The 20,094-nt window shown below is 45.8% G+C and overlaps 3 protein-coding genes across 7 annotated transcripts; 2 read left to right on the top strand and 1 right to left on the bottom strand.

Annotated features, from left to right (window-relative positions):
- Positions 1 to 237: 237 nt before the first annotated feature.
- On the top strand, positions 238 to 6,163 carry pcbp2 (poly(rC) binding protein 2). 4 transcript variants are annotated; one of them, XM_080014786.1, is made up of 13 exons: positions 238 to 376; positions 1,120 to 1,251; positions 1,359 to 1,382; positions 1,471 to 1,503; positions 1,612 to 1,728; positions 1,839 to 1,970; positions 2,238 to 2,375; positions 2,479 to 2,553; positions 2,878 to 2,937; positions 4,165 to 4,237; positions 4,326 to 4,381; positions 4,519 to 4,688; positions 5,024 to 6,163. In XM_080014786.1, the coding sequence occupies exons 2-13, from the start codon at positions 1,183 to 1,185 to the stop codon at positions 5,058 to 5,060; spliced, it is 984 nt and encodes a 327-aa protein (XP_079870912.1). In that variant the 5' UTR covers positions 238 to 376; positions 1,120 to 1,182; the 3' UTR covers positions 5,061 to 6,163. The 4 variants fall into 4 exon arrangements, with proteins under 4 accessions (XP_079870912.1, XP_079870914.1, XP_079870913.1 ...); XM_080014788.1 differs by having other exon boundaries at positions 2,878 to 2,919; XM_080014787.1 differs by having other exon boundaries at positions 2,238 to 2,366.
- Positions 6,164 to 7,578: 1,415 nt separating this feature from the next.
- map3k12 (mitogen-activated protein kinase kinase kinase 12) lies at positions 7,579 to 12,520 on the bottom strand (the record flags this gene model as incomplete). Its single annotated transcript, XM_080015008.1, has 13 exons — positions 7,579 to 7,740; positions 7,836 to 8,133; positions 8,299 to 8,366; positions 8,463 to 9,186; positions 9,289 to 9,423; positions 9,509 to 9,625; positions 9,775 to 9,884; positions 10,073 to 10,181; positions 10,373 to 10,531; positions 10,655 to 10,813; positions 10,954 to 11,145; positions 11,293 to 11,476; positions 12,037 to 12,520. 13 exons carry the CDS (start codon positions 12,518 to 12,520, stop codon positions 7,579 to 7,581), a joined length of 2,901 nt encoding a protein of 966 aa, XP_079871134.1.
- Positions 12,521 to 15,304: 2,784 nt separating this feature from the next.
- aaas (achalasia, adrenocortical insufficiency, alacrimia) lies at positions 15,305 to 19,610 on the top strand. 2 transcript variants are annotated; one of them, XM_080014552.1, is made up of 17 exons: positions 15,305 to 15,350; positions 15,615 to 15,757; positions 15,964 to 16,091; positions 16,226 to 16,281; positions 16,395 to 16,486; positions 16,594 to 16,640; positions 16,943 to 17,041; positions 17,251 to 17,394; positions 17,493 to 17,613; positions 17,750 to 17,874; positions 18,125 to 18,185; positions 18,296 to 18,386; positions 18,599 to 18,692; positions 18,803 to 18,870; positions 18,998 to 19,079; positions 19,210 to 19,294; positions 19,416 to 19,610. In XM_080014552.1, exons 2-17 carry the CDS (start codon positions 15,653 to 15,655, stop codon positions 19,557 to 19,559), a joined length of 1,542 nt encoding a protein of 513 aa, XP_079870678.1. In that variant the 5' UTR covers positions 15,305 to 15,350; positions 15,615 to 15,652; the 3' UTR covers positions 19,560 to 19,610. The 2 variants fall into 2 exon arrangements, with proteins under 2 accessions (XP_079870678.1, XP_079870679.1); XM_080014553.1 differs by lacking the exon at positions 15,615 to 15,757 and having other exon boundaries at positions 15,338 to 15,350.
- The last annotated feature ends 484 nt before the right edge of the window (positions 19,611 to 20,094 follow it).

A 20,094-nucleotide genomic window follows, 5' to 3' on the forward strand; every position in this document is an offset into this window, starting at 1 on the left:
TCGAATTGTTTTCCGAAAGCAAATAAAATCAAAGGGGGACATTGGATTTTTTTTTTTTTTTTTTTTTTTTTTAGTAAAATCAAATATAATCAAAAATAAAATAAAATAAAATAAAATAAAATGAAATAAAACAGACACGCCGATTGGCTGAAACGGCGACAGGTGGGCGTGGCTAACCTCGTGCGGAAGGACGGGGTGAGAGGTGAAAGTTGAACCATTCATCTTTTGTGCCGAGTAGCGAGAGAGTGGAGTCCGACCGAGCAGCAGCGTCTCTTCCCTCTTCCCCGAGTCCTCTTAAAATTCCCTCCCGTACCTCTCCCCTTCCACCCTTGCCTCCCTACCCTCCCCCCCGAACGCGCTTCCACGGTCCATTCGGGTAAGAATTCCCCCAAATACGGCTTTCCCCAGCGCTACGCTTCACATGATTTCTTAGGCCGCAGTGTGGAAGGGTCCGTCTATTTCCTGGGTCCGATGCTAATGCTGGAAGCTAATGTGTTGCAAACTAGTCAGCGCCGCTCTGCTCACGACACGTTTTGCAAGACCCGTCCTTCATTTGTGGAATAGACTGTTTTAATCAAATACCCCCACGCCTGCAATCGAGAGATTATTATTCAAGGAAATTGTGAGTTATATCCATTGAGCTAAAGCTAAGTAGCCAGAATAACCGACTGCTGGTGCTGCTGTGTTAGCGTCTATGTAGTGAATGGCTCCTGTAAGCTTACTGCACCACCCAAAACAGATTTAGATTTATAGAAGTAAGCAATGATATGTCACCACTTTTGCATGAATACTGGATCTGGTTTCCGAAGCTATCCATAATAGTTGGTGGACTGTATACCTGCTATATTGCCAAATCTTTTTTTGTAATTATTATTTCTTCTAGTTTGAGTGTATATTTATTTCTTGTAATTTTCTTTAGCTTTATTGCGTGCCATCTATCTACTATCTAGATCTCATGCTAGCACAGTAAAACATTTTGTCATTGTACAGGTTCGTGAATTATTCAGTTCCATGGTCATTCAGGATATTTTTGAATCGCTTCAAGTTCCCTGTATTTGTTTATACAATTAATTATTACAATTAATTATATCACGTCTTATTGTATTGCTTCTTTTACAGATTGTAAACCAGTGAGCAGATTACATTTCTTGGCCGGCGTGAACCCTGGATTTTGACGCAGCAATGGACACTGGAGTTGTTGAGGGAGGACTTAATGTCACCTTAACAATTCGGCTACTCATGCATGGGAAAGTGAGCATGTGCAATATTGCAGGTTTCCGCTGTGTAATATGTATGAATTTACAAAGCTAACACGTTTAACATCTAATTCATGAAATGCCTCTTGCCATTCTTTGCAGGAGGTGGGGAGTATCATTGGCAAGGTGAGTGTTTTGTGTAATCTCTAAGATAATCTCTTAGCTTGGTCTCTGATTTGTTTGGTAAATTCTCTCTCTTGTGCTTTTTCTACAGAAGGGAGAGTCTGTCAAGAAGATGAGAGAGGAGGTGAGTTCATTCATTCGTGTTCATTCACCTTTGCCTCAGGAAGAATTTGAGAGCCGGCCTTTTTTTTTTTCTTTTTTTTTTTACATGTTTCCTATGACTCCTCTGTAGAGCGGTGCGCGAATTAATATCTCTGAGGGGAATTGTCCAGAGAGGATCATTACCCTGGCAGGACCCACTACAGCCATCTTTAAAGCCTTCTCTATGATAATTGAGAAGCTGGAGGAGGTTTGAACTGTTCAGTTTATCTCTACAATATGGGATGTTGCGGCAATAAATGACGGGTCGTTTGTTTTCCCCCACCGTCTCAGTCCTGTATCTTCTTCCTTCTTCTCCAGGACATCAGCAGCTCAATGACAAACAGTACAGCCACCAGCAAGCCACCCGTCACTCTGCGCATCGTTGTGCCTGCCAGCCAGTGTGGCTCGCTTATTGGCAAGGGTGGCTGCAAGATCAAAGAAATTAGAGAGGTTCGTCTCTTTTCACATTCTAAATGACTTTGGTTGTTATTAAATATTCAAGCTTTTGAAAAGAAGTGGCACTGCAGAAACACAATCAGATATGTAATTATATAATACAACTGGAAAATGTTGACTCCTGAAATCGATTTAAATTTGTCAAATTATTCACTTATTTTAATTCCTTACTGTGCCCTCTAGAGGTCCGACAGACATGTTGCTATGGGATGCAGGCTTTCCGGGGCCGTGTGTTAACAGTGTGTGTGTTTGTGTTGTTAGTCAACAGGAGCTCAGGTACAGGTAGCAGGGGACATGCTGCCCAACTCAACAGAGCGTGCCATCACCATTGCAGGGACCCCACAGTCTATCATCGAGTGTGTCAAGCAGATCTGCGTGGTCATGCTTGAGGTAGATAAGGTCATTTATGCTTTTCTGTACATTTTTTCTTACCATTATCCTTTGATGTTATTGTGAATTTTCCAGTGCCTATATTTGATGGTGAACATTTTTCTGCCTTTAGTCCCCACCGAAGGGAGTGACTATTCCTTATAGGCCCAAACCCTCAGGCTCTCCCGTCATCTTTGCAGGTGGTCAGGTAAGCAGCATTTCTTTTTTTTCAATATATATGAAGTACTCACTCTTGGATACTTGCCGATACAAATATAGAAATCTTCAACATCAATATTATTGCGCATTGCCATGTTAACTTTGGCACATTTAGTCTGCTAAATGACTAAATGTGGGTATATAAGAGTTAATTTTAATATTGGTATTACCTTGTTCACTTGTCTTTTTGTGTGCAGTCTTCAGCATAGACACTGTTGTGCTAACTGAATTTAGACCCGTTGGACATTATTTTGAACTGTGATTGACTATCCATGGACTTGCATCTCTTCTGAACGGTGCTTATCTCTTGCAGGCTTATGCTGTCCAAGGGCAGCATGCCATTCCACAGCCTGATGTAAGTGAAGGTCCCTCTGTAAGTGATCCCATTATTTTACAACTTTGATCCTGGTTAGAAATGACATCATCTCTGAATTCCATCCCTGTGACCTCTACTGTCCTCCACCCTCCCTCGCCTTCACATTCCGCATGATGATCTAAAATATGGTTTTGTTTAGAAAGCTTATCTTATTAATCTTTCAGGCCACACACGTCCCATCATTCATTCCATTTTTCTCCCGTTGTTGTGAACCACACTGTCCTCAGATGAATATCATTCAAGTTTGTTGTTAATATGCTTAACCTGCTGTTCCCTGTCTAAATCTTTTGGTTAACAATGGGTCAAAAGGCTGCTTAATCATTTCTTACAGCGAACTATAAAGATTACATTTAAACATAAATAGGTACATTTGATAACACTGGGAAATAATATTCTGGGAAATGTCATCAATTTCACTTCTTTGTCGTTGATAATATTGTTGTGATATAGGGATGCCACAGTGAGGATTTTTTCCCCACAGGTTAAACTCATGACAGCACTGGTGTTACCAGTAACACTGGACATTTTACAATGGGGGGGGGGGGGGGGGGTGTCCCTGTTAAGCACAGGGGCAAATTACGCATGAAGAGGGAGACGGGTCCCGATCTAGACTTGATCTAAGGTCTTCTGTAGCCTTCTTTCTCTCCTCTCCTCCTGTGATAAGTGAAATCTGACTCCGCAGACTGTGCTGCGTGCACAACGTAGCCACTTTCACCTTCGTAGCATCTGACTAAGTACTGATAACACTCTTAGTATTTTACCATTAAGAGGTTTTTTTTTATTTTTTATTGGATTAACGTCGACACTGATATGCGAAAATTAACTAAATGGGTCTTATTTCTATTAACAAAAAAAAAACAAAAAAACGATAGTGTGGGCAAGTAATGTAATCCATGTATGCCCTAACACCGATAACCGCGGCAACCCTGCTATGATATGAGCTGATATATGATTGAGCTTGTGGGAGCAAGCAATCAGTCCAATGTATTGTTATTTTCAAATTGGACGTTTGTGTTTTAGAAAATACTTGTGTGTAGATAGAATAATACATTTACTGTTGAACTGATCCTGCTGGTCGGCCTGCCATTTTGTGTTGCTGTGGCAGTAGGCATTCCTTTGGGGGTCCAGCAGTAAATGAGACCTTGCTGGGAAATCTAGATAGAGCTCTTTCTCTCTCTCTCTCTCTCTCCACATCCACCCACTTCCTTGCTTTTCCCTCAACAGCTCACCAAACTTCACCAGCTGGCCATGCAGCAGAGCCCCTTTCCCATTGCCCCTAGCAACCAGGGCTTCCAGGGTAGGTGGCGAAACGGAAACCAGGACTTTGGTTGCTCTTTATTTGCCATCTCAGCCAGAGTTCTCACTGTGTGTTTCTGCTTCTGTAGGTGGGATGGATGCATCTGCACAAACTGGCTCCCATGAGCTGACCATTCCAAATGATGTAAGTTTTATTTATTTTATTTCTTTATTTTTTAAACCACTAACGCATTGATTTTTACTTTCACTTTTTGACTGCTAATTTGTCTGTTAATTCCTGATGGCTTTTGATGTGACTCACTTTCTCCTCTCGGCCTCTAGCTGATCGGATGCATCATTGGCCGTCAGGGCTCTAAGATCAATGAGATCCGTCAGATGTCAGGGGCTCAGATCAAGATAGCCAACCCGGTGGAGGGATCCACTGACAGACAGGTCACCATCACCGGTTCCCCTGCCAGTATCAGTCTGGCCGAGTACCTGATCAATGCTCGGTAAGCCACTGCAGCGTCCTGGGACGTCATTAAAACTTAAGCTAATCTCTGTGCTCGGAAACACACTTCTGCTTTGACTCTGCTATCCAAAACAGCATCCATGAAGGCTGTATTAATAGTGTTAATTTCAAGGTGTTTTTGAGAAATAAGACTGCACCATGTTCGTAAGTCGCCCATTTGAACACAAATCCTGAATTTCACAATGGCTGAGAATTTGGACAAAGACGATTCAAATTAAGGTCTTTATTAGGTGATTACTTTTACACATTTCTATTCCATCTTAATTTATGTATTTGTTTACATATTAACTAATTGTGCTTTTTGTGGGTTCTCAGGCTGTCTTCTGAAGCTACAGGATTGGCAGCGAACTGACGAGGAGGAACTTCATCAACACCTAATGTTACCCCTTCCCTCTACTTTTTACCAAGAGGTCCTTTTCTCAATTTAATGCAAAAACGAAGTACTCTGAACTCAGTTTCCTCCTTTTCCTTTGGATAAACACCTACTCAGCTGTAATTATATCATCAATGTAATGATATTTTATTTATTTATTATGTTTTTAAATTCCCTTTGCATATAGTTTTTAAAGAAAAACATCCCTTTTCTTTCCACTAATTTCACTGTATTTCTGTAACACCTTAGCTGAAAAGTTTTGGAAAAATCTGAAAAGACGTAGTGTTTTTTTTTTTTGTTTTTTTTGTTTTTTTTTATGTCAGATTTTTCTTAGAAAATGTCAAAATAAAGAAAAAAAAATCTAAACATAGATGGACTGTTCTTTCCCTTGATTTAAAGATCTATTTATTTTTATTTAAACCACCACTCCTTGAATTCATTGCTATTTGCCATCCTCTACCTAAAGCTATTCTTCCTGAACGAGGCAGTGTGGGTAATAATTTGATGTGAGTGATGTACACTTGAAGATCTGGGGGGGGGTGTAATGTGGGAGTGTAATGGAGTGTTTAAAGCTGCATAATGTGTCACCTATAATTTGCTGTATATTATTTTGTGTCATTCCTGTGTTTCCATCGGTTTTATCTCGATCAGGACTTTTAAGCATTGTTGTGTATTGGATTCTGGTGTGGCAGGTTGGCCTTGGTCGCCTGACTGAGGGGAAAATATTTTCTTTTTCTGAAACTACTAAGATAATAATGATAACATTTAAATGTTTGTTTTAAATAGAGAAAATATTTTTTTTAACTGCAGGGCTGGGGAATGCTGAGAGGGGGGAAAAACTAAAAGACGTATTGGTCTTGACATAAATATATCATGCTGAGGTATTAAATTAAGATAAACTAGAAGGAGAATCATAGAATTAACACTAGTTTCTTGCTATCCTTTTTGCCTGGGTCAGATTTTATTTTTTATTCTTTGCAGGATGAAGAAACTCACGTTTTTGTGCACGTTTTCAAATTATTGTAGATTTGGGTGCAAATGAATTGTTGAAGAGCTTAAATACAGAATTAAAAATGATGTGAAATGCTGTCACTGGTCATCGATTGATTGAACACATCGGTAATTACCCTATCCATAAACGGGCAACATTCCCTTTTTTGGATTTAGGCAATATCAAGTTGACTTCTCAAAAATCCAAAATGTACAAGCACTCTGCTGCTATGGTTGAAATGAAGTAATTAGTTCTAGGACTGATGCCGAAACATGCAACATGCAATAGTTAATTGAAAACAACCACTTTTTTTAACCAATACATAATTTATTGTTGCTCATATTATTTTGATTTTCATATAATTCCTATGTTACAGATACAATGTGCAATGCTGTATAAAAACAAAAGCTCTATTCAAATCCAACGGATACTTTTTTTTAATTTTTTTTACTAGTACCATCAGAGAGCAGTAGTGGAGAATGTTTTGTACCGGCTACGTCTGCTGTAATTGTGAAGTGTAAAGGGATAATTCAGCTTTTCAGGCCTACCTGATTCATCAACAACTGCAAGTCCTCAGACAATCAAAACCTGCCGCGGTGTTTCGGTGAAGTCAATTGCAGTTGTTGCCATTTGCTCGCATTTCCAGGTCATGTCAATTGAGTTTAACGTCTTTGTTCTGAGAAAACACATGCAGCACCTCGCAAAAAGCCTTCTGCTCACCCTCGCGATGCTAAAATACAATCAAAATACCGAATGCTATCAACTGCTGCTTTATAAAACTTGATTGAAGAAAAACACTGACAGAACTCCCATTAGATTTACTGAAATGACTCAAAAGTCTAGTTTAAATTTGATTGATTAAAACAATGTGTCGATGAAACTTGGTCGAAAAAAAAAATCGAATGGAACCCCTGTTCCAAACCCTGTTAAGATTTTCATTCCATTTTGACATCACTTCTTTTGAGTGCCAAAAAAACAATATTTATGTAACAGAGAAAAGCTGAAGTTATATGTTGAGGATTAAAAAAGTGTAAACCTTCTCACATAATATAAAACGGACACATCCAGACCATAAATTATAGACGTGTAGTCATGCATTGTTCATAGGGCTGCATACCATTTAATCTTAATTTCTATTTTACACATAAAATAAATTTCGATATTTCAACGTAACCTAATATTTACATTATTGTTCGATAGTATATGACACATTAGTGTATGGATTAAGCTCTCCCCACAGTGAGGGTTAGTGTGTTGAAAAGGACAAGGAGTGTTACTTTGTGAGTGCCCGTATCTGTGGGAGGATAATTGGCGAAAGGTACCCGGGTCACTATCGGCCCTAACTGTCATAACCTTATTTAACTAAAAATTACGTTTATCTGGTGTCACAAGTTGCCAAACGATCTGAGTGTAGTGTGCGACCCCTTATGACAACAGATTGGTGTACGCTTGTGAGAGCCGTTTCACGGTAAGGTAGCTATAGCCTAAAACTAACTGTCCGGGGACCTATGGAGGCCCTGTTTGGGGGGGCTGAGGCGATCCGTGCTGGGCCAGCGCCTGAGACAGTGGTACCCAGGCGCCGGCGCTGGGCGGGCGACTGGGCTCTCCACTGCCGGACTGGTCGAGCTCAGCGCTGTCGCAGTCGGAATCGTCAAACAGGGCTCGGATCTAAGAGGCGGACAGAGGCGGAGAAAGGAAAATGAGGCAGTGGATCTTTAGCTCAATCGATAATGTGGGCAAATACAGGGGGACGCTTTCTGTACCTCGTTGGGATTCTGCCCGGCGTCCAGCTGAACTTTGGCCTGGGCCAGGGCGCCCTCTCTCTCTGACAGGCCGTCGGAAGCCTGCGTCGGGTCGGTGTTGTCGGCCGGGATCTCGGATCCCTGGGACAGGAGGTCATCGCTGCGGTCGTCCAGCCTGTCATCCGTGTTGGTGCTGACCACGTCGGGCGTGCCGCTGTGGGAGTGGTCGGTGGTGTGGCCCTCCTCGCCGTCCGACACAGAGAGGTTCTCGGAGCTGAAGGTGGACACCGACTGGCACTTGGTGATGCTCGTCGGACGTCTAGAAGGATTCGATTGGAGGAAGGACACGGAAAGAATCATGAAGAAATCATCATGATGAGTTATTTGAATAAATAGTTACTGGTGTCTAAAGACCACAAATAGCAGCAAGAACAGAAAGTTAGAGATTTGAGGGAATGCATCTCATTGCTAGACAGCAATTTACCGTCTCCGTGGCAACTCAACCTCACTGTCAACTTCACCCTCCTCCTCTTCTGATGACACCCCACGCCTCTGTAGTCAGAGACAGAGAACAAGTACAAGTGAAAATCCTCTGATGAATTCAGAGGAGACGAACACAAGGCGCACATAGTTCTCACTGCGTCACACCTGTTTGCGCGTGATGGCCGCCCGGTACAGAATGGCCGAGGGCGTGAGGTGCTGACTCCCGATGCCGCCTGACGCTCCCCGGGGCAGCCTCAGGGCTCCGGCCCCCTCGTCCTTGTCGTCCCCGTCATGGGGCAGGCGTGGGGAGCCCGGGGACCCCCGCCCCGCCGCTGCCCCCCTGCCGCACGGCGAGTCTGGGCTGCTGGAGAACGGGAAGGACGCGGCGTCCTCGCTGGGCGTGTCGCTGCGTGGCGGCGTCTCCGTCAGGTCTTCCAGAGCGCCCGCCCCCGGCTCCCCGCTCCCCAAGCCGGCAGAGGCGCTGAGACTGCCCCCTTTCTCCAGACCGCACAAGGACGGCTCCCCGTTGCCCTGGCCCTCGGCCTCCAGCATGGTGCAGATGAGGTCGGGGCTAGAGGAGGACAGCTGCCTCTGCTGCTGCTCGTGGCCGAGGCCCCGCAGCGCCGCGCTGGGCTCCAGGAGCTGCTTGGGCGGGTCGGCGGCCGGCCCGTTGTCCTGGGCTGCTACGTTCCCGTTGGGGGAGGACTGGGTCGCCTTGAGTCCGGCCAGGTCCCCACTGCTGCCTTTGCCAGATTTGCGGTGGCGGGTTTTTACTCTCCGGGAGCGGCTGGGCGAGGTGGCGCTCCGGTTGGGGCAGGCTGGGATAGTGACTTGCATCACGGAGGAATCCATTTTGGGAATGATCACCTCGGACTTCAGGATGTCTGGCCTGAAAAATAAGGTGTGTTAAAAACGAATATAACTCAAGTTGAAGATACTGTACTTACAGTGTCTTAGAGATCCGTTCATATAGTTCTGGTCGGTTTCACACCTTTTTCCTGAGGGCAATTTCTGGGGGACATTTCTCTTCTTGATGAGTTTGTCCATGGAGGTGGAGGAGCCGCCTTGTCTGGAGCTGTGGTGCTTGAACAGACCAGGATACTTCTTATCCAGGGACTGCTCTCTCCTAGGAAGATGGGAGAAATTTGAACGGGTTTCAAATATTGCCAACCGAATTCATTCATGTCTTACTTGCATCGAGTGATTCATACCTCTGCAGCTCTTTGTCTTTGAGCTCCAGCTGGAGCATAACAGCGTTGAGCTCCATGTAGAGGTTGTTGGCCCTCTCCAGTTTCCGTTCATAGTGCTCTCGAATGTCCAGAGCATGTCTAACGAAAAGGAATAACAGCTCATACATAAAATCAACTTTTGGAAACAACACCAGGGCAAACTACGTTATAAACAGGCTGGCCTAGTACAACTGTTATAACCGCATAGACGGGGGAAGGAAATCTGAGGGAGAAGAGGCGACGCCGACCTGAGCTCCTCCCGGCGTCGGTTGATCAATTCCTCGTCCAGTCGGTGGAGACAAGTGCCCTCAGATTTGATCTTTTCAAAGTGCTGTTTCACCTCCTCGCGCCACTCAGCCTGTGGAGTGCAGGTTTTAGTGAAACACTCTCCATCAGCTTTCCATCAGGTCTCCATTAGGTATCGGATCATACCTGATAGTACCTTTTAGGTCATAAAGTATGTATTTTCTAATATATATGTGGGAGCATTAAAAGCAAGGTGTGTTGCTTTCTTTTTGTAATTTTTATGGAAAATTTACACTGCACCTGAGACTTGAAGTAGGTCTCTTGTGGCGTGGAGAGGACATCGGCAGATGCTATATCCAGATGGAGGAGGATCTGGCGGAAGGAGGGCCTATTTCGGGGCTTACAATTCCTGCAAAGTCAGAAGTATTTCTTTTCAAGGGAGCAATTTTGCAGGCTTACAATGCACAATGAAAGATCGTTCCCGTGCTGTATTTGTGCTAACCCTAACCCTAACCCTAACCCTGACTTCTGCTGTTCTCTTGCCGCTGGTTTTCTGAGGTCTTTCCCGGCCCTTTCCTTCAGCATTTCCCCTTCACTCACCAGCACTGTCGAAGGAGGATCTTGAAGCCGTCAGGGCAGCTCTCAGGGATGGGAAGTTGGAGGCTGTTGTTTCCGACGCCCCAGATGATAGCGGAGGAATCCACATCTTTATACGGGATCTCTCCAGTTAACATCTCCCACAACACCACGCCAAAGGACCTGTGAAATCACAAACCCTTCACTTACCAATGTTACACTTTAGAAAATGCCGCGCTGATGGAATCACCAGCCATGTGTTCACATAGTGCACACTGTAAAATGTTCGGTCTATATGAGACTTACCAGATGTCCACTTTCTCTGACACCGGTTCATTTCGGATTACTTCGGGAGCCATCCACGCCACTGTGCCGGCAAATGACATCTTGGTGCTTTTGTCGCTGAGCTCCTTGGAGGTGCCAAAGTCAGAGATCTTCACCAGGTCGTCGTGCGTAATCAGCATGCTAAAAAGAAACGATAAGAATCTGAAGAAAAGGTGCTACACTCCAATAAGATCCATCGTACGAGATTTAATGGAGCAATTAAGGAATTTATAGTCTCTAGTGCTGCTTTGATTGGCGCTAGCATTAAGCCCAGCACTCACTTAGGCGACTTGAGGTCTCGATGGATGATTTTGTGGAGGTGGAGGTAGTTCATGCCGCCGGCAATGCCCATGGACCACTCCACTAGAAGAGAAGGAGTGATCTTGCGGCCGGCCCTCAGCACCTCATAGAGCTGACCTTGGGCACAATACTCCATCAGGAGGCAGTAACATGGTGCCTGGGTGCACACACCCCTACGCATGGAACCAAACAGCACAGGGTTACAGCTTGCGAGGGCGGCCGGACAAGCGCAGGGTGATTGTATGTTAAAGTCTAACTCGTACACTTTAACTACCAGCATGTTGATGTGCGACTCTGGAGATTAGTTTGAGTTTTCTCACTTGAAAGTGATGATGTTCGGGTGCTTGAGTTTTCGGAGGTGTTTGATCTCGGTCTCTTTGATGTCCCTCACTTTCTTCACAGCTACATCTTCTCCGTGGAACTTGCCGAGGAAGACAGCGCCTTGTGCCCCGCTGCCCACCCATTGCAGCTCTGAGATTTCCTCAAACGGAACCTCCCAGGATTCTAAATATAAACCCACAAGTTTACAAAACAGTGAAATCGAAAACGTTCTGAATGACAAAAAAGTAATTTCCCTATTTGCATCAACAATTGCCGCCAGCGAAAAACGGATCAAATGCCTGAAAAAGAAGGATTCCAGTCTTTGTACGGTAATAGATTCTTATGTCTCCATCTTTTGTCCTTGTCACCATGGGACTACACGGATAAATGGAAGAAGATAAGTTAAAAGCAAAGTGAGATGAGCCAGGCAGAATAAAAGAGAAGCTGATCAATTCTTCATGAGGTCCTCTGACGTGTTAAGATCTCCTGGCAGCTGCTACAGTGGAGGCAGATGCACATGTGTCCAAACCAACCAGCTGTGGATCCTCATAGATAATGAAACAGGGTGTTGCCCAGTGCAGCAGTTGTGTGGCAAGGTACCAGTGGAACAGACCAAATAATGAAATGAATGAAAAGATAGTCGCAGCGCTCATTCAAGTCATACACAACATGCTAATGCAACACAGTAGTCTTGTATGTGTTTGTTGGACTCCTAATCACCACATATAACTTCTCCCCCTTACCTTCTTGGTTATGCTTGTGTTCAGTGGAGTACGCCTTTCCTATCATGGTCCACACTGGTTTCAGGCAACCAAACAGTCCCTCCAAAAACCCTCCGCTTCCTGACTGTAGTCGGACGTTCCCGGACTGGCTGCGCACGGCGCCGGCCTCCGAGCTGAGCCCGGCCTCGGCCCCACCCCCGCACTGACAGGCCTCGTGTTCGTGCAGTTTCAACACACTGTTGTCAAAGTGGCCCGAGGGTCCGTCGCTGGGGGTGGGGCTGCTTCCGCAGGTGTGGGGCCCGCCGCCCGACCCCCCCTGTTGTCCGCCCGTGTCGATGGACAGCACATTGCGGAGGACGCACTGTGTGGGGGTCAGGTCGGTTTCGGGGGTGCAGGCGGGGGTGTCCCCATCGAGCCGTCGATAGAGAGGTTCTGAGATGGGGGTGCTGAAGCCTGAGAGGGAGGGGGAGGGGGCGCGGGGCTCATGGATACAGGTCCCACTCATCAGGGGGTCCCCCAACAGGGCCGCCTAGGGTGGACGGGAGGGTCGACAGACGATGGCGAAGCCTTCAGGGAGACATTTATTAGATTTGAAAGCATTAGAAATATCTTCAGATGGTCTATGGTAGAATAGCACTTCCACACACCATTCATTCAAAGCAGGTCTACAGCTGTTGACTTCAGCACTGGACAGTTCCAAAGCATCGCCTGGAACTTTTTTACACAGACACTTGATTAAGGCAAGTATTTCAGTTAAAACTGAATTTATTATTATTTATGATAACAATCATAATAAATGCTTTCATTTATATGCCACCTTTTAAGTGACCCAAGGTCGCTTTATGCAAACACATAGTCACATAGTGTATACTAGTATACACTTGTATAGCACACATAGTATTACCATTTCTTGCAATCCGTGAAACACTAAATGTTAATACCGCGAGGTAAGACGGGGTGGATGATGCAGTCAGATTCACATGGATATTTAAGATGAACACCAGCAGTCTGGAAAAAAAGAACATTGAGAGGGGATACGGGTTTTTATGAATGAAGAGGTGGTGCCGCCACTTTATTGTTCATCGTCCTGTGTGAGCAGCATCCTCGGTATTTCATCTCCACGGATCCTCAAAATAGACAAGTCGACGGGGCCCGCATGCCATGAATCAAGTACAGAGCATTGTGTGCATCTGAGGGGTATGAGAAATTGCATAACCCCTCTAAGCGAGAGGGAGGGGGGAGGGGGTAGAGGAGAGAGCGAGAGAGAGCGAGAGAGAGAGAGAGAGAGAGCACATGTACCTATAATTCACACGCTCCCATATAACGTGTACTGCGCCACTGCACGAGAAAAAAAAGACGGTTTGTGAAAGCGTGAAATGGAAAATAAAAAAATAAAAAAGAGCGAGAGGGAGAGAGAGAGAGAGAGCGAGAGAGAGAGGAGGAAGAAGCTGGGCCCGTGGGAAGGAGCCCCGCACACGGCACACCGCACACGCACACGCAGGAAGATCAGTCTTTAAATAACCGAGGATGTGATGATGACACTCAGCGGCATCACAGCCGACGTGCGTGGATTCAAGTCCACGCCAAGTCCAACTGCCGCAGCGGCACGTTGGCATCGACACATTATTTAGCAACGTGGGCAATCTCGCCACACAAACACGACCCCTCACGCAGTGATCGACGGCGATTCTTATTGTTATGACTATAGTCATTATCATCATTATTATTATTATTATTCCTATTATTATTATTATTATTATTATTATTATTATTAATATAATAATAATTATTATTCGAAACAACGGATGATTGGTGCAGCGTGAGCGCCAATGCGCCGCATGTAGCGGCGTCAGACCCGCACGTCGCGCGGACACACGGACGTCCAGTTTAATCGATCGTCGTGAATCGATCGGACGACATTCCCGTACCTTTGCTGCCCGCTCGGTCCCGCGGCGTCCGGTGCAGCGGGGCTGGGTCCCGGCGGCTTCCACTCCACGGTGCTAAGGAACAGATCGTTGTTGTTGTTTCCCTCCTTCCTCCCTCCCTCCGCCGCCGCCGCCGCCGCCGTCGCCGCCGCCGCCGCCGCCGCCGCCGCCTCGCGCAGGACGGCTCCTTCCGTTCGTGGCGCACGAGCCTCCTCACCCACGGGCGCGCGTTTCAATCAGAACGACTCCCAGCGCGCGAATTGTGTTATCAGTAACCGGGGACCCATGGAACGGGAGGCACGTTGGGGGTGTCGGGGTGGGTTGTTGGGGGGTGGGGGGGTGGGGGGCGGGTGCGCGCGTGTGTGTGTGTGTGTGTGTGTGTGTGTGTGTGTGTGTGTGTGTGTGTGGTTGGGGGGGGGGGGGGGAGCTGTCTCCTTCACGCGGTGCTGAAGTGACGTCACGCCGCGTTCCGCGCTACCCGTGGCCACGAGGCGGCGCCGTTTTGTCGTCGCCCGAGCGACTCGTCCGCGGCGGAGGCGCCCTGTCGGCCGCTCGCGGCGTGAGTCGTGGTTAGAGAGTGGTCGCCGTCCGCGGGGTGGGCCGTGATCGTTCGAATACTAACCCTCAACGAATGAAACCGGGTCATTCTCAGTCATACAAAAACCTTGGGAATGGACGGGCGCCCATCGATCAAATATAACCACCGAGGGTGAAATCAAGCCCTTTTGGAGGCACAAACAACCTTTCAATCACAAGGTAGGGCTGCGATCAGTAGAACATCACCCCCCACGAATGAAAACAAGTCGTTTTGAGGCACAAGTGACCGGATTCGTCGAAGGAAAAAGTTCAACAGGCGCGAACGAGGCCCCTCGGGTTTCCACTCCGGGAACCGTCCACTCGCGTGCTGCGGCGACTCGGAATTATCGAACGACTCAGTTTCACCGATTGACTCGTAAAGAAGCGAATCTGAAAGGAAGGCCGAGCCTTTCATCGCCAATTAAAAAAAAAAAAAAAAGGATGATCATGCTAGTGTTGAAAAACACAAATTGTGATAATATTCTGAGTTATTCCATAACAATTTTTATTCTATGGACGGCCATAGGCGAATAATTAGATTACAACGGTAAAGAAAATGATAATGAAAATGACATACACGAAAATAATAAAGAGTATGTTATGAACATAAATCGACAAATACTGACGTAGATTACAGTTATTCAGTAAATGTAAACCCTTGTTGATCATGTATGACCGTATGTATATGTATGTGACAAACAACCTCTTGACTCTTGCATCTTGAACCACGTTAATCCAGTCGGTTGCAGCGCGATCGTGAAAATCTCCGCTCTGTTTGTCCTTGACCGGGTACCGTAGAGCTGCGCCGCTCCATTCGGCGGGATCCGAACTGCAGTAAGTCTTTAAGTTCCGCTTTCCGCCTAAACGTGCACCGTAACAGGCACATTTAATTCACAATCAACGGCAATGTTTCTTTGCGATTAGTGTCACCCGCTCCCGTCGACATCCGAACATTTAAACGCCTTCATTGATGCTTAAGTTAGCCGACGAGAAGCTAGCGTTAGCCGAAACCTCTCGCTGTCGACTGGACACCCAAACATTCCGGTGCGTGTGGGTTTTCTTGTCCACAGTTTCCCAAAACTATGCTGTCTTTACTAGGTGCCGTTCTGAGGGGAACTGTATCCCCTCAAATAAATATGTGCTCCCTGGCGTTGTTTCCCCCTCCGTTACCCCTGGGAGAGATCACTCTGTGTGAGGCGCACAACCAGCTGGTATCCGGGACCGATGGCTGCCAAAAACATGTGAGAGACGGTCCTATGCTTGTCTTTTAATGAGTCGTTATGGCATCGTCACTCTGGCTGAATTTAAATTTTAAGACGGTCCATGAAATACAAACTGAAATATAGATATGTCAGCAGCTGTATCTGCTAATGTTTCTATGTGGGGTGGGGGGTTGGAAAGATGTCATTCAACTGTGTATTGAGAAGTTTTTGTTCGTTTCCTTCAGGAATCTGGTCCCCCAAGCCTGTACTTCCCACGGGAGTCGCTGAAGCCTCACAGTCGGACGGAGAACAGCAGCAAGGCAGCCTTTCTTAACCACTGTGAGACACTCTGGACGAGAAGCGCAACTGCCTGGTGTGTAGCGTGCAGGACCCCCCCCCCCCCCCCCCCCCCCCCCACACACACACACACACACACACACACACACACACACACACACACACACAGAGTTATACACACTTTTTCCTGATTGTCTCTGTGGGTTCCAGGCGGGATGCAGGTCTCATTGGGCTGCTAGATGAAGTTGTCAACTCCAGTACAGAGGGTAAGTGAGGCTGTGACGTCTGGCGTTTTGCTTTAAAAAAAAAAAAAAACATATTCTGGATCCGTATTTGATCCTGTGACATGCCTGTAGCCGCCGTGCTCTTGTGTCTGCAGTGCCCAAATGGCTCGCAGTGAGCTGTGGCTGTGTCCTGACGTTGCTCCGCTGGGCCTCCTCTTTCCACAGCTCCCTGTTTCCACACCTCACGGTACGTCAGGTCTGTTGTAGCAGATCTCTTCAGTTGTGCGCATTACTCGGTTTGTATGCTTTGCTTTGCCATTATTAATGGTGTATTCTTTTTGCAATTCCTCCTAGTTGAGTAGCGACGACATGATTGCAGAGTTTTCCCAAGTGCTCAACTGGTAAGTTTCCGATCTTGTGTACAGCAAACATCAATGCCTATAACATATATTCTGTACATTTATTTGTAGTCAAAGTCATATCTTAAGCAGAAGTATACAACAATGCAGTCAATTTATGTTGATAAAGACGTGTATGAGTGATTGGTCCAATTCAACTACAAACACTATACGAAAATTGAGTGGTTCAAGGTTTTTCTCTATGCAATGTTTATGCATTCAGTTTATCTGGCCATAAAATGTGATCGTAGTTCCTGTATTCTTCAGTGGGGCTAAAACATGACTTCACTTTCTTGTGTAACCAGGTCTGACTGTGCCGTGCGGGCGTTTGCTTGGCATCCTCATACAGACAAGTTCGCTGTTGCTCTTTTGGATGATTCCATCAAGATTTACAACCCCAAGAGGTAACCACAACCTAGCTGCTCTGCTAATATATGACATTATAGCCTTGTAAAGAAGGTCAGAGTTCTTCCAATACACTGATAACTACATTTAAGATCATAAACTAAAGGGTAGGAATAGAATGAGAAAGAAAGATGATAATGTCATAATTTGATGTAATTTGCTATTTTTCTCATATTTTGTATCATGACCTCTGTGTTGTGTGCTGCAGCACCACAAACCCTACGCTGAAGCACCGCCTCCAGAGGAGCGTTGCTGCTCTGCAGTGGAAGCCGCTCTGTGCGTCTTCTCTCGCTGTCGCGTGTCAAAACTGCATCCTAGTCTGGCATGTGGACCCCTGCTCACTTTCAACCAGGTGTGTGTTGTGCATTCACATATTGCACGATGCCTAGCTACCACACTGGGCTGTATTTTATTTTATTTTTCTCTTAAATGTTTCCCTCCCTCTTCTAGACCCTCTTCTGGCTGTGCGCAGGTATTATCCCATCCCGGGCACTCTCCCGTCACTTCCATCGCATGGTCTCCGAGTGGATCTCTCCTGGTGTCGGCCTCGCCCGTGGATTCCGCCATGATTGTGCGAACCCGCAGCCTAAATATTATTTCTCATTCCGACGCTTTCACCTCATCAAAAGTTAATCAATTCATTGGTGAACCTGTGATTGAGCGGCTGCTTCATGAACGATCGCTCTCATTGTCTCCCCGTGCTTGAGGTGTGGGATGTGGCAGCAGAGAGTGGTCTGCCTCTCCAGCGTTTGGGAGGTGGAGGGGTGACCTTCCTGTCCTGGTCACCTGATGGCAGCCACATTCTGGCTTCTACACCCTCTACTCTCTTCAGGTGAGAGGCAGCACTTCTTTTAAACAGATTTGAGAGACTTTTTTTTTTTTTTTTTTTTTTTTTTTAAGACTAGTAGTGTGAAAAAATGATTGGCGCTCTGCTTTATGGTACGAGAATAAGGCAAATTTATATATATATATAGCGTCTCAGAGTTATTTGTCCAAATTACATTTATACTTAGAAGTGTTCGACGCATCAGTAGACAGAATGAAGCAGTTTTTAAATGTAATAATCCCCCCCATTTCTTTAGGGTCTGGGAGACCCGCATGTGGACTTGTGAGCGCTGGCCATGTTTAAAGGGCCGCTGCCAGGTGAGTCCATTTTGCTACTTATGACACTCACTGTTCTGTTCGGTACAATTAATATAAAAAAATAAAATAAAATAAATGTTTTTTTCTTAAATAAATTCTCTGCGTGTTAGTCTGGCTGTTGGAGTCCAGACGGCCGGCGTCTTCTCTTCACTGTCCAGGGGGAGAGTGTCATCTATGCCTTGACCTTCAGCGACACACCAGGTCTGCAGACACATCTTCACGTCTTATTAGTCATGAATAAGATGGTAGTAAACCTGTTGTAATAATGATGCTTCACTTATATCTCTATTCTCTTCACTCAAGTTCAAGAAATTATTTGTGACATACATATACGCAGTGAAATGTCATGACACCCATGAAGCATTTCTGTTGAAGATCAATGATTTTTTTTGGGGTGGGGGGTTTGTTATTAGGAGCACCGGCAGGAACATTGAGAGGCTCAAAAGTAGCATCAGTTGTGGCCGATCTATCAGAAACCTCCTTCACTACCCCAGATGGAGAGGTCATGTAAGAGAGGTTCAAATGGCATTTAGCTCTGTACTCTGACTGAGCCTTGAGAGAGCCATCATCCCACCCGGTGAATCTATTTGTCATCTCCATGTCTGTGTGTCTGCCAGTGTTGGAGGAGAGGTCCAGATATTGGCCTGGGATCCTAGAGGAGAGAGACTTGCAGCACTTCTCAAAGGTCAGATATTTACCAATATTTAATCTAATACTGTGTACTTATTGTATCTACAGTAACTCTTGCTGTCTTTTTATTTCTTTTTTATGTCGCTCAGCCTCATTGTCTCAGGTGTCCAATGTCTTCTCAGGTGATCGACAAGCAGCAGACAGCCCTGCTATGATAGCGGTGTTTAAAACCAGGAGTAATCCCGTCTTTGAGCTCTTGCCTTGGTAAATTCTTGTTGTGTTTTTGCCCAATTCAAAGTTCTGTGTCTTTTTTAATAGAGCTCACGACTGGCGGCTGTCCTGGTGCTGATTTACATTGTTTACAGTTGTGGGCGTGTCCTGTGTTTCCCCACAGCGGCTTTGTCCAGGGAGAGCCCGGTACCGAGCCAAGGCTGATGCACTTTCAACCCAATTTCCCACATGGAGCCCTGCTCACAGTGGTAAGTCTCCCACCACGGGGATCTTGTTTTATTGTCCTGGTTCAAGAATGGTGAATTCTGACTATTCATTCACTATTTACTCTCATTCACTGAAGCCAAGCCTCTCTCCCTCTGTTTCCAGTGTTGGTCCAATGGTAGAATTACCCACGTGCCTTTCTACTTCCTGAGTGCGGGAGTTCCACATCTTGGCCTCGGTGGCAGCCCCTCACTGCCACAGAGCCATGCCAGGCTTGACAGCACCCTCTTCACCGACCTCACCTGCTGACCACAACCTCCCAGACCCCTGTAGACTCATTGTCAATAAATTTGTATAAAATTTTCCCTAAACAAAGTTGTTTGTTTTGTGTCATCTACCTACAGGGCATGGGTAGATTGGTGGAAACATGTGGCAATATATAAAAAAAAACCAAAAAAAACCTCCAGTTCTTTGAGGGATGACAGAGGTGGAAATCTTGGCATCCTTTGCCTCAGAACTTCCCATAAAAGTTCATTGATGTTCAAGTGACTGGGGAGGTCTTGGTAGGCAGTGGAGCGTCCCGGTGTTTAAACCACTCTTCAATGTGTTTGGCAGTGTGTATGTTGGTAAGTATAAAGCTGGAATATGGGAACATCATTTAGGAACTATTTGCACCCTAGGGCAGTGAATCTCAAAGTGGGGTCCGGGTACTCCTAGGCATCCGTTGCACTTAGCCGGGGATCCATCAAAAGTTGTTTGTTTATTTAAAAAAGTCCTTTGAAGGTCCTTTCATTTTTAGAAATATATTTTTAACGCAATATACACATAAATAATAGTCCTTTTA

Source organism: Zeus faber (genome assembly GCF_960531495.2).
Source record: "Zeus faber genome assembly, chromosome: 15".
In the NCBI taxonomy this organism is placed as follows: domain Eukaryota; kingdom Metazoa; phylum Chordata; class Actinopteri; order Zeiformes; family Zeidae; genus Zeus; species Zeus faber.

Coding starts and splice junctions, on each gene's coding strand:
- aaas (XM_080014552.1), top strand. CDS start 15,653: ATGTGCTCCCTGGCGTTGTTTCCCCCTCCGTTACCCCTGGGAGAGATC. Junction 16,282..16,394: donor TGTCAACTCCAGTACAGAGG/GTAAGTGAGGCT, acceptor TTGTGTCTGCAG/TGCCCAAATGGCTCGCAGTG. Junction 18,186..18,295: donor GTTTAAAGGGCCGCTGCCAG/GTGAGTCCATTT, acceptor TCTGCGTGTTAG/TCTGGCTGTTGGAGTCCAGA.
- pcbp2 (XM_080014786.1), top strand. CDS start 1,183: ATGGACACTGGAGTTGTTGAGGGAGGACTTAATGTCACCTTAACAATT. Junction 1,504..1,611: donor TCAAGAAGATGAGAGAGGAG/GTGAGTTCATTC, acceptor ACTCCTCTGTAG/AGCGGTGCGCGAATTAATAT. Junction 1,971..2,237: donor AGATCAAAGAAATTAGAGAG/GTTCGTCTCTTT, acceptor TTGTGTTGTTAG/TCAACAGGAGCTCAGGTACA.